This window comes from Thyridium curvatum, assembly GCF_004353045.1.
Source record: "Thyridium curvatum strain D216 chromosome Unknown NODE_1_length_1224711_cov_81.814160, whole genome shotgun sequence".
Taxonomy (NCBI): domain Eukaryota; kingdom Fungi; phylum Ascomycota; class Sordariomycetes; order Thyridiales; family Thyridiaceae; genus Thyridium; species Thyridium curvatum.
Window position 1 is genome coordinate 781,291 of NW_022156756.1, and position 15,094 is coordinate 796,384.

The following is a 15,094-nucleotide window of genomic DNA, read 5'->3' on the forward strand; positions in this document are numbered from 1 at the left end:
ACGAAAGTCGCAGAGGTCACATTGACAGTGGAGAATAAAGAGTCGAATGATTCTTTCGCAAGGATCAGGATCAGTGAAGTTTCAACAGAAATCCATCCCACTACCGAAAAAGCAACATGGCGCTTTTTTGTAAATCTGGGGAGGGAAGGGGGAAGTTGGGACCGAAAGCACGGAAGACTCATACTGAGCAGCTTATTACCGCGACTTTGAACTTGGCGTCCATTTCTAGGCAAACTTTCCGAACCAGCGGAGCCATAGGACAGGTTATAACCTACTTCTGGACCCTCTTGGGTATGTTGGGGAAATACAAATGCCCCGAGAAGCCCACCGTCGGTTGTGGTGAGTGAAAAAGAAGGGGCGAAGACATTGCTCTGACAAAGACTTGCCAGACTTGTGGACTTTCCGAGGAGCGACCAGACACTTCCCAGGCTAGAGCGATGCAAATGTTGCGTCTTGGCTGCCTGATTGAGTTTAGACCCGAGGCCTCTGGTGCCCGCATCGAATCGACCCAAGGCTCGGAGCCGCGAACCGCCACCCACTTTTGCTCCGGCTCCATCCCATCCACACCTCTCCAACACCGCCATGACATGCTCGACCCGGAGAATCACCCCAGATGACATCAAATCAAATACCCGCATGAAGTCGAGGGGGGGTTGTTATTGGGACACATACAGCTAGACAACAAGACTGGAATCACCGCTTTTTGGATATGCACACCGAACGACGCTGCTGATCCGGGATGTCACACGGGTCGGCGGTAATCGGCGACGATCCGCGGGCCCCGAACAGTGATCCGCGCAGCGGCAAGAACCACGACCACCCGGTCAAGGCCTGTCACAACTGCCGGCGCCGGCGCCTGCGGTGCGACCGATCCCTGCCCAGATGTCTCAAGTGCGCCAGCCTCGGCCAGGAGTGCCAGGGGTACGGCAAGCTCTTCGTCTGGACCCATGCCGTGGCCTCCCGGGGCAAGATGACCGGGCGGTCGTCATTTGCGCCGTCGACGCCGACGCCGACGCCGACGCCGGGCGTTCCGCCGTCATCTCCAGCCACGGCTTTCAGTCGCTTGACAGGGCAAAACGCACCTCCCGGCAGTCTGACTCCAGCGGATGAGCAGCTCGGACTGGTCTTGGCATGGATGCCACCCTCGCGGTCGCTGGTGGATCCCCTCCTGCAGGACCTGGATCCGTCCTCTCGTCGGTACCTCTATCACTGTATGCAATTCCCCGCGGGATCGCAGCATTTTCTCTCTTGGCTAACATGTAGTGTGTCAAAACAAAGTCGCATTCCGCCTGTGCATCGACATCGCGCCCTTCGACCCGCCGGGCCGGAACGCGTTTGTCGACATGCTGCCCATGGCCCGGGAGAACGGCTTCCTCATGCACAACCTCGTCGGCATCTCGGCCATGCACCTGTCCAAGATCACGCGCTTCACGGCCGGCGAGTCCTACTGGACGCGCAAGGTCATGATCGACGCGCTCGCCGCCAAGCAGAGGGCCATCTCGGAGCTTACCCTCGCCCTGGACGGCCGCGCCAACGACGGCGGCAGCAGCAGCAAGAGGGACGCCATCCTCGCCGCCCTCGTCTTCTTCGTCAACTTCGACCTCGTCGACTCGGGCAAGGAGACATGGCGCCTGCACCTCGAGATGGCGGGCCGCCTGATCGAGGAGTTTGAGCGGAGCGGCGGCGGGCGTGGGCACCCGGCGGGCACAGGCGAGGCGCTGGTGGCATCGTCCCCCGTCCAGAACCTGCTCGACAACCTGCTGTCCATGTGCGTGGCGTACTACATCTTCGGCTCGACGCTGACGACCATGACGCACGACGCCGCCGCCGTAGCCGCCTCGGCCTTCGACCGCCTCGACGTCGTCGCCGCCCTGCGCCGCACCGAGACGAGCAACTACCACAGCTGCCCGGCCGAGGTTCTGCACGCCATGCTGCTCGTGTCGCGCCTCGCGGGCCGCGCCCCGGGCCTGCCGCGGGAGCGCGTCGTGGCCGAGGCCTCGGCCATCGTGGGCCGGCTCGTGGGCTTCGACGTCGAGGCCTGGGCCGCGGCTCTCCCCGGCATCACGGACCCCAAGGAGGTCCGCGACCGGACGCACGTGGCCCTCACGTACCGGTCCGCGACGTACCTGTACACGCTGCTGGCGCTGCCGCTCGAGGGCGTCCTCCGGTTCAGCGACGGCCTCACGGTCGAGGACGTCTTCACCGACATCAAGTTCCACACGCTGAGCCTCGAGGACGGCAGCGGCTTCTTCAAGGCCCTGACCTGGCCGCTGTTCATGGCCGGCGCGGCGGTCCTGAAGCCGGAGCAGAGGCAGTGGGCCAAGGAGATGCTGCTCAGGATCCTCGAGGAGCTGCCCTGGGGCTTCCTGATGACGGCCCTCGAGGCCCTCGACGTCATCTGGGAGCTGAGGGACACCGTCGCGGGCAGGGAGCAGACCACCGAGTGGAACTGGCTGGACGAGTTCAGGAAGCTCAAGATCGACGCCTTGATTGTCTGAGCTTCTGCCCTGTTCAAAGAATTCGTCTTCTTCTCCTCTACCTCTTTCATATCGCAACCAACAGGGCAGCCGAGATGAACGGGGGCACAAGGATCGCCACCGCGCCTACCGAGCCTGCTCCGAAATCCACCTGCTTAAGATTTACAACGCCGGTCTTTTATTCAGGGTTTGGAGTCAAGGAGTTCCTTTAGAGGCATTCTGGAGAGCATGATATTACATACGTATACAGCAATTTGCTTTTAAATATTGAGTTAGAGTGTTAGAGTATCCGTAGATCAAGACGCTTCCCCCCCTTATCCCCTGCCTGCGAGGGGGAGCCTTCAAAGTAGAGCGCATCCCCGCGTTGCGCGATCCCATAACCATCAAGTTGCATGAATCTACGCCGTATGTGAGTCAATCTGCTCACTCGCTCATTGCATGGCCGCCAGGTGTGAGAGCCTCCGATGGCTCAGCTTGACGTGAGCCAAGACAGATCAGTACGCCACACTGCGCCCCCTGAGCAAGTAAACAGAACGGCGAACCATCATCTTCATTACACAAACACACACACTATAGCATTGTAAACAACAATGTTGATTGAAAACTAGCACATAATATCTAAGTGTGCTACCAAGTGCAGGCTAGTCCCAGATGTCGGCAGGCCTCACACAATTAATAAGGGGTTTCATTTTTTTTTTTCAGCGGAAGACCATGTTCCACCCACAACAGCCATCGAATTAATGCAGTCTCGTGTCCACTTTCCCTTCAACCAAACCATCTCGAAATGGCACAACATCCTTTACAGGTTTGAGTATCGCTTGAAGGCGCCGAGCAGACCAGCGGTCGAAGCGTCGTGGCCGGAGCCAGCGCCAGCCTCGTCAATCTCCCTGATTAGTTGGTTAGCGTCTGCGGTTCAAAGGACATCGTGACTTGCAAAAGCTTACTTCAGAATCTTCTTGGCAAGGACCTTGCCCAACTCAACACCCCACTGGTCAAACGAGTTGATGTCCCAGACGGCACCCTCGGTAAAGGTGAGGTGCTCGTAGTGGACGATCAGGGCACCCAGCTCGGCGGGTCCGATGTGGCCGCCGACGAGGATCGAGGTCGTGGGGCGGTTGCCCAGGAAGACCTTGTGCGGGACGAGCTCCTCAGCCACGCCACCCTCGGCGCGGACCTGGTCAGCAGTCTTGCCAACCATGAGGGCCTCAGCCTGGGCAAGGTAGTTGGAGGCCAGCATCTTCTGGTGCAGGTTGTTCGAGATGGGGTTGTGCGACTTGGCAGCCAGAATGAAATCGGCAGGAATCAGCTTGGTGCCCTGGTGGACAAGCTGGAAGAAGGAGTGCTGAGCATTGGTGCAAGGCTCGCCGAACAGGATGGGGCCTGGGAAGTAAGGTTAGTATGGTGAAAAGATCGAGGTTTTCGTTCAAATGTGTACGCACCAGTGGTGTACTTGGCAGCAGTGCCGTCCGAGGTGATCGTCTTGCCGTTGGACTCCATGGAGAGCTGCTGAAGGTAGGCAGGGAATCGGTGCAGGTATTGGTCGAAGCTACATGGACGTCAGCATCATTCAAGCATCTATGGAACTCTCTGACAAACGTACGGGGCAACGAGGTGGGTCTGAGCGTTGAAGAAGTCGGAGTACCAGACACTCAGGAGACCGGCAATGACGGGGATGTTCTCGCGCAGAGGGGCCGTCCTGAAGTGCTTGTCCATCTCGTGGGCACCGGCCAGGAACTTGCGGAAGTTGTCATAGCCGATGTAGATGCTGACAGACAGGCCGATAGCACTCCAGACGGAGTAGCGACCACCGACCCAGCTCTCGAAGCCAAACATGTTGGCGCTGTCGATACCGAACTTGGTGACCTCCTCCTCGTTGGTGGACAGGGCAACGAAGTGCTTGGCGATCTCGCCCTTGTTGCCGGTCTTCTCGAGGAACCACGCCTTGGCTGTGTTGGCATTGGTGGTAGTCTCGGCGGTGGTGAAGGTCTTGGACGCGATCAGGAAGAGGGTGGTCTCGGGGTCGGAGTTGGCCAGAGCCTCGGCCATGTGGGTGCCGTCAATGTTGGAAACAAAGTGCAGGGTCATGTCCTTGGCACCGTAGTGCTTGAGAGCCTCGGTGACCATGACGGGGCCGCTATGCAATGGTCAGCTGCTCGTTCGATCATGCATGACGGGGAAGAACGCCAACTTACAGATCCGAACCACCGATACCGACATTGATGATGGTGGTCAGCTTCTTGCCCGTGTAGCCCTTCCACTCGCCGCTCCGGACCTGCTCGGAGAAGACCTTCATGTGCTCCAGAACATCGTTGACACCGCCCTTGGTCTTCATGACGTCGACGCCATCGACGCTCATGTCCCAGACGTCGTTGCCGACATTGCGGAGTGCGGTGTGGTAGACGGCACGGTTCTCGGTGAAGTTGATCTTCTCGCCCTTGAACATGGCCTCGCGCTTCTTCTCGAGGCCAGCTTGCTCGGCAAGCTTGACCAGGAGGTCGAGGGTCTCCTCGGTCAGGAAGTTCTTGCTGAAGTCGAAGAGGATGTCGGTGCTACCGGGGCAAGACGAGACATTGTCGGGCAGAGTAAAGGTGCGGCTGAACTTCTCGAAGCGCTTGGGGTCCGAGGCAAAGGCCTCCTTCAGGACGAAGCTCTTGCCGACCGAGTCGCGGTGGCCCTGGAGGTCACCCCAGGCGGGGAGAGAGCTAGCTTGAGGCATGTTGGTCTGTGGGAAAGGGTAGTGTCGGTGTTGTTCTGAGGATGGCAATCGTCGCAACCGGTGAGACGATGATTCGGCCGGATAATTAGTTGTCTAGGAGCACAGAGAGATTGTCAGCGAGGGCATGAGCAGAGGCTGCGATGAAGCAGAGGTATATAAGGCGCCGGCCGGCAGAAGCTTCCGGAGGCACCATGGCGCGCGCCGCGGCATCATCGGCATGGCGGGGCGATTCATGGAACCAGACCGCGGGGCATAAGGAAGGGTGTTTCATACCTGATCAAAGTCGACGCTGGAGCTGTATCAAAGCCTGGAGTGGCACCCGTTAGTATTCTTGTCCTCGATAGGCCGAAGCATTGTCTGTTGGTAGGTACTGTGGGGGATAGATGTTTTCGAAATAGGTGCCGTCTGTCTCGAGGGATCTGGGCTGGCCCCCATCAAGCAACAGGCTCAGCTTTCCCAACAAAAGGTCCCAGCAAGAGCATGGAGCTCGAGGGTAAGGCATGGTGATAAGGACAGGGAAGGTATCCAGGGGTCAAGTGCCACTTGACAGAACTGCTCTCGCAAGCCCGTCAGGCGCATTGATCCATGTCCACCTCCAGATCCATGATTCGTGATAGATGACGAGGTGTTGAGCAAGTAGCTCGGGAAACAGCTCAGAGCAATCGAGTGTAGACAGTGACGCACGTACCTTGGTGCCAAATGCAGAGACTCTCGTCTGTCTGAAGGGAAGAGGAGGGTATGACAGCCAGCAGAGTAATGAGGGGAGGAAAGAGAAAATAATCAATTGAGGCGTTTTTGGCGATGGATTCGAGGCCAAGCCAAGACAATGAGCTACGACTAATCAATGCTAACTTCAAGGTCGGGAGGAATTCTAGCACGATCTCTCAGGGCTGGTCTGGTACGGTCGCTACAGCTCTGCTACGCATTCCTTGGTGGGGGAGGGGTTGCGCTTCAAGGTTGCTCTGGATCTTTACAAATAGTTAAGTAGCTACGAGGGGGGACTACCTGCGCCAATTAGGCATGGTCGGCAAGACGTCACTGCCTCCATCCCGCACTTCTTACCCCACCACGCCCACCAACACTCGCCAAAGGGCCGCGATCCGAACATGAGAATAAAAGTTCATGATCTTCTCTCGACAGCATAGATAAATCAGGAGAGATACAGTCTGTACCTCAAGATCATACCAGTGCTGGTGTCCAGAGACAAGGAGAGGTGTGCAAGCTTTGATTGGATCACAGCGCTTCATTAATGGTACTGCAGACTTCAATGACAGTGCCTACCAGTGCAGCTTCTCCGGCCGGCCAATTCCCACCTTTGCCCGAACAGGGCCGATAATAAAGTCAACTGGCGCATTTGCCTCCGAGTGCTGCTGTTAGTAATCGCTTAGAAGCGCGAATGGCCCAGGTGCTTGTACTCCTCCGCCACCATGTTGTGATTACGATACATGCAATCAGAATCGGTAAGCAAGACTGGATTCAATTCATCCTTGAGTGTAGGTAAGTGTGAAAATGCTGGACGATAAGGCCAAACTCCGTTTGCCGGGTGCAGATATAAATAGAGAGAGAGAAAGAAAAAAAGAAAGCCACCTTCCTGCCGGCCATCTGGCCATTTTGGCTCGAGCAGCCTCCTCAAAGAATCAGGTCGCAGGCTCATAGTGTGTTTTCATCATCCTGGTGCCCTTCCACCTCAAGAGGCTTCGATCCACCTGCAGCAACCTCCGCCCTGTCTACTTGGTCCATCTACTTGTTCTCTTCTCTTCTCTTCTTTTTCCTTTCCGTTTACGACGTGTCTATTGTGCCTCGGTGTAGAAAAAGAACAAACGAGGACACCGCTTGAAAACGTGTCTGCTGGCTGTGTCGTTATGTCGTCGCTTCTATGCTCTTGCTCGTGCTCCCCCCAGAAACAACCCCATTGTCAAATCGGCACGGATCAACAAGCCGTGTCGCATGGGACGGTTCCGTGGAGGCTGTTTGGTTGCAGCAGACATCTACCGGTTGTCTTGAATGCTGCCGACGAATGAAGGATCCTTCACGCTCCCACCTGCATCGCCCAGACCTGCGATCGGGCGGTTGTAGCTGAAGCCCTGGAACTGGTTCTGCATCGTCTGCGATAGGACAGGGCCGTCGACAAATGAATCCTGGGGCGCCTCCGAGGTAAACTCGGGATCAAAGTTGTCCGTGTCGAGCGCATCGGCCTAGGCACAAATGGCAAGGAGAATTAGTAAGGAACCGATAATGAAAGAAGGATATCATAGGTAGCAAGCCAGATAGATACATACCACACTGGGCTTGAACGTCGGCTCGTACTTGCGCTGGAGCAGCTTGCGCCAGTCGATGGCGTGGAAGAAGGGATGCGTCTTGATCTCCGCGGAGCCGTTAGCCCCCAGCCGCTCCGCCGGGTTGCGGTTCAAGAGCTTCGTGAGCAGGTCCTTGGCCGCCGGCGGCACAATGTCCTGGCTGGGGAAGTGCAGCGGCTCCGACAGGATCTTGCGGTACATCTCGTTGGTGTTCTCGTCGTAGAAGGGCGGCAGGCCCGTCAACATCTCGTACAGCAGGACACCCAGCGTCCACCAGTCGACCGTCTTGTTGTAGCCCTTACCCAACAACAGCTCTGGCGCCAAGTACTCAGGAGTGCCACAGAACGTGTTGGTCCTGTCCTCGTCCTTCATGTCCAACTTGCAGAGGCCAAAGTCGCACAGGGCAATGTGGCCTTGGTAATCAAGCAGGATGTTCTCGGGCTTTAGATCACGGTAGATGACATTGAAGCCGTGCAGACACTCGAGAGCGCACAGGAGCTCCGCCGTGTAGAATCTAGACCTGTTAACGTCGAAACGCTGTTCCTTCTGGAGATGGTGGAAGAGCTCGCCACCGTTGACGAAGGCGAGGACGAAGTAGAGCTTCTCCGGCGACTGGAAGGAGAACTTGAGAGGGACGATAAAGGGGTTGTTGATCTGGGCCAGCACAGAGCGCTCGGCGAGCGTATGGGCGACTTCGGATCGAGAGATGATGTGGGCTTTGCGGATGGTCTTGAGAGCGTAGATTCGCGCCGTGTCTTTCTTGCGCACCTGCATGACCTTGCCGAAGCTGCCCTTGCCAACGACCTTGAGGAGCTCAAAGTCCTCGATCTTGAGCTTGCCTGCCCGGTTCTCCACGTATTGAACACCGATTCGCAGCTTGCCCGTGCCGTACGCAACATCCACCCAGTCGCAGCCGCTGAAGCCCAGAGATCGCTCTCGGCTCGAGTGCTCGGCGGCCGCCTTCTCGCGGTCCTTCTTGCTGGCCTTGGGGTCCTCGACATAGGGGTGGGGCTCCTCAAAGCGCGGGTTGATCCGGACGACACCAAGGAAAATATCCTGGCTGCGACCAGAGCCCGGCGGGGCCATGGGGTTGCGCATGTAGAGATGTACTGCGAGTTCGGTGACTCGAGACACATCAAACTTGTACTGCGTGTTGCCGCCTGCCCAGAGCGGGTTCTCAGGTGTCCCTTCGACCGAGTTGACAAACACCTGAACCTTGTCGAAATCCAAGAGGGCGTAGGGCATGTACTTTCCGGAAATACGACCGTGGTTCATCGGGATGCCGTTGAAGCCGCCACCGCCAGAGGTCTGCGGCCTGCCGTTGATAAAGGAACCGGCCTGGCGCTGTGAAGAGCCCGGGCGCATGGAACCAGCCATGCTGAGGGCGTTGCCAGTGGAAAGAGAGGCTTGTGGGTGTTGGGAGGAGAAGGCAGCGCGGTGCTGCTCAGGCAAAGAGAATCCTTGTCCCTCGTGAAGAGTCACGACAAGAATTCCAGGCTTCGGGGGCTTGACCACCGGGGCCTGGCTGAGGGCTTCTGAAGCAGCTATTTCCTCGCGTCAGTATTACCAAGGGGAAGCGCATTCGCTGCAAGACGCTCGGGCACGTCGCAAATAGTCAGTGTCGACCTACCAACATCGTTCTGGGGAGTGGGCGTTGACGAAATCGTAGGAATGGCGTTCTTCTCGTTCTTGTCGGGCGTAATGGTCGATGTCGAGGTAGATCGGGAAAATGTGTTGGTGAGGGGTCCCAGATGGGTCTCCTTGAGTTCTGCAGACACGAGATCATCAGCCTGAGCCCGTTGTTTTGCTCTTTGCTCGCCCGTGACACGAGTCCTCGTCTCAGGATAGACCAAGAGATTCCGCACATCTGCAGCGGCAAACACGCGAGAAAATGAATGCGGACTGAGGCACATAGCTGAGGCTGGGCAACGTACTCTTGGTCAGATTCCAGGACGACATGGTGGCCGACGGTGAGGGGTTTCCCCAAAGATGGTGTCGTCAATGTCGGTATCTGGGCGGTCGCCGAAAGATATTGCTATCGCAAAAGGCTGGTGGGGATGATGCTCTTGGAGAAAGAAATAGGGTATCGCGAGTGCAGGCCGAAGGAGGATCAGGCAAGGATGGAAGACAAAGACGGGATCAGGATTCAAGGTGTGGCCGCGGTAAGGCGAGACCTGGGTTGGTTGTTGACTCGAGGTGTGGATGGGGTTTAGGGACCGGGCTGGATTTGGATGGATGATTTGGTAATCTCTGGCGGGGAAGAATGGATCATTGATCCTTGGTAGACAACGGGCGCACCGGCGGTGTTGGCTGCATAGGGGTGGGTACCTAAAGATCTCCCTAGGACAGACAGACCGGACGGAACCTTGGAAGCTGGGGCTGCGCCGTTGGCCACTATTCTCGCAGCAGTTAGGGGGGAGATTCGTAAGGGATGGAGTACGAGTAGTGCGCAGGGCTGTGTCTCAGCGTGTAACCCCCCACAAGAAGATGCTGAAATGGAGTATCCGAAGGGGGACGGGATGATGGAGATGGCCTTGACCTTCTAGAAGCACTCATTCACTCATCAAGATTGAATGGGCACGCGAGTGTGCTTCTTCTGTGCCTCGCTCCCGTCAAGCTCCTTGATGGCGAACCTAAGCGCAACAAAGGGGCCAGATGGATGGTATCATGCATCCCATGCATTACTCTACTTGTAGAAATAGGTATCCAGGTCCTTCTCAAAGTCGGTGCATCAGACACACGCTTTGCTATCTTCCTAGTGCGTTCCAGGGCTCATTTGTCAGAAAGCAGGATGGATAGACAGGGGCTTGGCTACCATCCCTAGGAATGGTGTTTGGGCACCGCAGGCACCAACACGAGCGGCGAGAAGATCGATATTACCTATAGTGTACATTGTTCCATTATTAGCAATCAAAGCCCTTCTCCCATCCAACATCCATCTCTTCCTCGTGTCCATGCGCATGCGTGTAACGTCATAGGGAGCCATCCCGCACAGATGGCACATCTCTGATGAGGCGCATTTGCCTTTCAGCTGGCACACAAATGCATTTCCTAGTATTTCAATCCACGGATGCATTTGGATCGTTGAATCGCTGAATCGCTGATAAAATGGCTCGGGAATTCGGACGGTACACGACATACCTCTAATTCAGCGCCCACCTGTATCCATGGGGCTGTCAAGATCTCGCGGGACCCCTGAGTTTGCCCCTATTGCACTGCCCCTGGGAGCCACGAGCGACGCGCGAGCGGCTAAACTCAGCCTGGAGGCGTGCTGGAGGTGTGCTCGCAAGCTCGTTAGCGACGGTCATCGCCTCGCCTCGCCTCGACTCCACCAAATCCCGTCTTGGCACACCCAGTCCCTCCCTCACTTCATGCTCGAAGCAGAACCCCATTTGCTGAAAACGGATCCCAATCTGAACTACTACGATGTTCCATCGCGTCGCATAAACGCCTTCCAACTCTATTTATTCCCCTTCCTTCATGAGATCGCAGGGAGGACCCATTTAGTAGGTTTCCAATGGCATGGACCCAATAACGCGTACGCCACGGCTCACAAATGCTTGGCCACGAACTCGGCTGCCTCTCCGACGTCCGCCAGGTACGTCATATGCGATAGTGGTACGAAGAGGCTGCCCTGGCAGATGATATCCGACTCGTGGCAGAGGACCAGCACTCTCTCGGGAACAGCGCCGGCCACTGCCGTCCCGTTCAACGGGTCTCCAAAAATGACCACCGAGCTGACCTGCGCCATGGTCGCGGGAGGCAGCTGGGCCGCCGCATTGTGCACCACCTGACCGCCCTGCGAGAAGCCAGCCATGACGACCTTTGTCTGCGGGCACACCTCGAGAGCTTGGCTCACATCGTCAGCCCTAGTTATTGGTAGGAAGTCAGTAGCTGAGCGGGCACCGGGAACCTGGATGCTCTGGGAGGGTGGGTAACTGTACATCTTCTGGCTGCCTGCCCTGTCCCCGCCTTTCACGTATTCCGGGAATATCGCGGCGTACTCGACGCCCTGGACCGCTACAGATACCGACGAGTTCGTAGCGCTCGTGGCCAGCTTCACAGCCTCGAAGAAGCCCGGGCCGACGAGCACGCCGACGTTGCCTATCTCGTACGTCCCACGCGCGTAGATGATGGTGACAGAAGGGCAGGGCTCTCCTGCCTTTGGTAGCTGGTTCTCGACCGATTGCAGGCCGAAGGTGAGGGCAATAGCCCGCTCGGCGGTGTGCATGAGGTCCCTCGCCTCCTTCAGCGCAAACCGTGCTGGGAAAAGCTGGAGGAGAAAGGATAGCAGCCGGCTGTGTTCTACCGTGACTGGCTTCTCTGGGACCCCATCTGCCCGGACTGTCACAAGAGGGTCGTTTAGATACGTGGTCTGAGACAGCACCACTGCGACCAGAATGGTCGAAAACAAGACGAAGAGTTTCATTGTGTCAGCTAGGTGTCGAACTTGATCAACGATGTGATGTGTCCTCCAGCGTAGGTATGTCGCGGCTCCAGGATGTAGTTATATCCCCTCGGCGATGCATCCTTGATCAACCTGCAGGCTTAATTTCCAGGCGATTAAGGCTTGGACTGTGAGGCGCTCGGGCTGAGTCTCACGCCTCTCCAGCCAGACAGCGTCACATTGGCCATGGCATGCGCCAACATCAGCTTCAAGGCGGGCAATTTAACTCTAAGGGGGGTAAGCAAGCCACCACATAAATACATACATACATGCATAACCCGGCACATGAATGCCTGGGCAAGGTTGAAATAATTGGGTGGCTGAGGTCTGCGTTCAGCTCCCAATCACAAGCCTCAAAATATCGAAAAGCTAACAATGGGCAAATCATGTTGCCCGACATGGAAACTTTGTAAGCTGTCACAAGTCAAACAAATGCAAGACATTGCTATTATTCCTCCGAATCGCTCCTACAAGTCTGAGACACTTGCTAGTGCAAGGCTGTACATACCCTTAACGTCAAACTGCTCACATACCCATGATGGTATTTAAGATTTCTCGGTCACAATACTCCCAACTGTTCAGATCAACTTATCAAATGCCTGTCACTGCAAGCTTCAGGCAATGTGACTCGTTCTTGATTCTCACACGGCGTTTGAGTGCTCCTTGTGAGTGACCTCCTCGGCCTGCTTATCCAAAGCCTGCGCCGAGTTGGTGTCCAGAGCATGCGCCCCAGCGTATCTGCCAACACAGACGTACTTGCGGAACTTCTTTGCTGGCAATTTTGCCTCGAACTGTCGGCTATTGTTAGCGAACGTTCTTACAGAGTGCTCATCGAGACGGGGCGCGACTTACCATCTCATCGATCTCCTCGAGTGTGCGACCCTTGACCTCCGGAAGGAAGAAGTAGACCCAGGCACTATAGACGCATTAGTTTGCATACTGCGACAGAAAGGGCGAGCTGTCAACTTACGCAGCAACAACACAACTCGGGGCCCAGATGTAGCCGTACTTGGGTCCCCAGTTGAGCGACTCGGGGTTGATGAAGTAGGGGGCGGTGAAGGTCGCGAGCCAAGCCAGGAAGAACCCAACAGCGGTAGCGAAACCAAAGGTATAAGATCGGAGGCGCTGCGACGGCAGCTCACCGCCAGAGATCCAGGCATACGTAGCCACCATGCCCTAGGATCGGTCAGACATGCTGCACCCAAGCAACAGTCGAGTTCAAATGGCCGACTTACGTTGTATGCCAGAATGTATACGACCGAAAGACCCACGATGCCCTTGCCAGTCTCTACAGTACCCGGATTCACATTGTAGATCACTGCCGTGATCAGCTGAGCCAGACCGCAGATGAGCAGGCCCGTGATAAGGAAGACCCTGCGTCGGCCGACCTTGGTGACGGCCATACTGTTGGCGATAATGGCGACGACACCGACACCGTTGAGGATGCACGCGTTCTCGAAAGCCTTGCCGATGTGGGCCATCTCGAAGAAGTAGGTTCCGTATGCTGTTGGAGGCCCGGTTGTTAGCAAGAGGACCTGTCCCCGGACCTGAAAGAAAAGGGGCGCACTCACCGATCATGTACATAGCACCCGAAGCACCCTGGGTGGAGAGACCGCCGACCGCCAGCCAAGTCCTGCGGCGATCGATGGGGTTCTTGAACATGTCGACAATGCTCGCGCCCGACGCCAGCTCCTCCTCGCTCGAGATCGCCTCCTGGATGTCGTTGATCTCCCTTTCGACCTCGGCGTCCCCGAAAGGTCGAAGCCACTGCAGAGCCTTGAACGCCTTGTCGCGCTTGCCGTGCTGCATGAGCCAGCGGGGGGACTCCGGGATGAAGCACAGGCCGAGGGACATGAGCACGGGGACGATGTAGATCAGGCCGAGGGGCACGAGGTAAGATTCGCGACCGCCGAGCTTGACGGTAAAGTTATCGACGATGGTACCGACCAGACTGCCGACGGAGGTCCAGATCTGGAAGGAGGAGATCATCAGACCTCTGTAGCGGGCCGTGACGCATTCCTGGTGAACAAACATATCATTAGAGTCTCGAAGGGCATGCCTTGGGCCAAGGGAATGAAAGTCTTGCCTGGATGTATAGCTGAGCGAAGGTCATGAACAAGCCATTGGCCAGACCGATGAGCAGTCTCCCGGCATAGAGACCGCCAATGTTGGTCGTGGCCATCATGATGACATTGGACACGCAGCAGAGGAGGCTCGCAGCCCAGATGGTCTGCCTCCGGCTGAGGACAGTGGCAATCGGACCGGCGCAGGCCGAGCTGAGGAAGGCACCGAGCGTCATCAGCGACGAAATCAGCTGCTGTCGGCCAGGCGAGATGTTCCATCCCAGCGGAGTCTCGGGAGCTCGGTGACCAAAGACCTGGGTGCGTGTTAGGCGGGAAGCGTTAAGGGTCTGTGGAAAGGGGCATCTACCTCGAGGAAGCCAGGCATAGCCTGCAGACCTCCGATCAAGCCAAAATCTTGGACACGTCAGCGATTATAATAACATCGGTGTGGCAGTCCGATGTGGTCAATACTCACCAATGCCGTATTGGAAGGGGCACATCGACACCATCGTGCAGGCTGCAAGGCACTTCCAATGGTCACGGAGGGTGCCGAGGTCATGCTGGGGCGCCTCTTCTCCTCCACCACTGGAGGTCTTCTCGACAGAGTCGGCAGTCATGACCTTGTCGGTGGTTGGTGAGTCCCTTTGCTCCATGATGCGCAATTCAGGTGGATGATAGTTGATAGGGAATTTACAGGATGCGAGAGTTTCAGATCTGGCAGCATCACAATGAGTCAAGAAAATAACTACATCAATTCAGAAAGAGCCATGCCTCCTCTCTTTATGTCAATGCGACCTGTGTTCTAGATTGGGCAGGCCATGTGACGGCCACCAATGGGAATGATTGACAGCACTCCATGTCGAACCAGGTTCTACCCTCGCTCAACCCTATATCAGCTATGCCATAGGTATCAGTGACTACTACCGTGCAGACACGGTGGCGAGCCATTCAGGAGGGCGGCTGTCAAAAGGACTCAGCCTGTGATGTTGCATTCCACGCGGCAGTATGGCCCGGCGCTCATTAGCCATCCTGCTGCGTGGGCATCCATGTAATTGCCGACTCACCCCGATCTGGCTGCCAACTCCGCACCAACT

At 56.6% G+C, this 15,094-nt stretch overlaps 6 protein-coding genes across 6 annotated transcripts; 1 reads left to right on the top strand and 5 right to left on the bottom strand.

Moving 5' to 3' along the window:
• Positions 1-739: 739 nt before the first annotated feature.
• E0L32_000239 (uncharacterized protein) lies at positions 740-2,498 on the top strand (the record flags this gene model as incomplete). Its single annotated transcript, XM_031136575.1, has 2 exons — positions 740-1,211; positions 1,264-2,498. 2 exons carry the CDS (start codon positions 740-742, stop codon positions 2,496-2,498), a joined length of 1,707 nt encoding a protein of 568 aa, XP_030997616.1.
• Positions 2,499-3,276: 778 nt separating this feature from the next.
• On the bottom strand, positions 3,277-5,193 carry E0L32_000240 (uncharacterized protein; the record flags this gene model as incomplete). The annotated part of the gene is made up of 5 exons (XM_031136586.1): positions 3,277-3,364; positions 3,422-3,857; positions 3,917-4,023; positions 4,078-4,611; positions 4,670-5,193. 5 exons carry the CDS (start codon positions 5,191-5,193, stop codon positions 3,277-3,279), a joined length of 1,689 nt encoding a protein of 562 aa, XP_030997617.1.
• A 1,988-nt stretch (positions 5,194-7,181) lies between these two features.
• E0L32_000241 (uncharacterized protein) lies at positions 7,182-9,403 on the bottom strand (the record flags this gene model as incomplete). The annotated part of the gene is made up of 3 exons (XM_031136597.1): positions 7,182-7,388; positions 7,473-9,034; positions 9,121-9,403. 3 exons carry the CDS (start codon positions 9,401-9,403, stop codon positions 7,182-7,184), a joined length of 2,052 nt encoding a protein of 683 aa, XP_030997618.1.
• A 1,637-nt stretch (positions 9,404-11,040) lies between these two features.
• On the bottom strand, positions 11,041-11,919 carry E0L32_000242 (uncharacterized protein; the record flags this gene model as incomplete). The annotated part of the gene is made up of 1 exon (XM_031136608.1): positions 11,041-11,919. The coding sequence occupies one exon, from the start codon at positions 11,917-11,919 to the stop codon at positions 11,041-11,043; it is 879 nt and encodes a 292-aa protein (XP_030997619.1).
• Positions 11,920-12,578: 659 nt separating this feature from the next.
• E0L32_000243 (uncharacterized protein) lies at positions 12,579-13,926 on the bottom strand (the record flags this gene model as incomplete). Its single annotated transcript, XM_031136619.1, has 5 exons — positions 12,579-12,728; positions 12,790-12,853; positions 12,908-13,113; positions 13,173-13,441; positions 13,509-13,926. The coding sequence occupies 5 exons, from the start codon at positions 13,924-13,926 to the stop codon at positions 12,579-12,581; spliced, it is 1,107 nt and encodes a 368-aa protein (XP_030997620.1).
• A 49-nt stretch (positions 13,927-13,975) lies between these two features.
• Positions 13,976-14,653, bottom strand: E0L32_000244 (uncharacterized protein; the record flags this gene model as incomplete). The annotated part of the gene is made up of 3 exons (XM_031136630.1): positions 13,976-14,314; positions 14,368-14,414; positions 14,476-14,653. 3 exons carry the CDS (start codon positions 14,651-14,653, stop codon positions 13,976-13,978), a joined length of 564 nt encoding a protein of 187 aa, XP_030997621.1.
• Between the last annotated feature and the right edge of the window lie 441 nt (positions 14,654-15,094).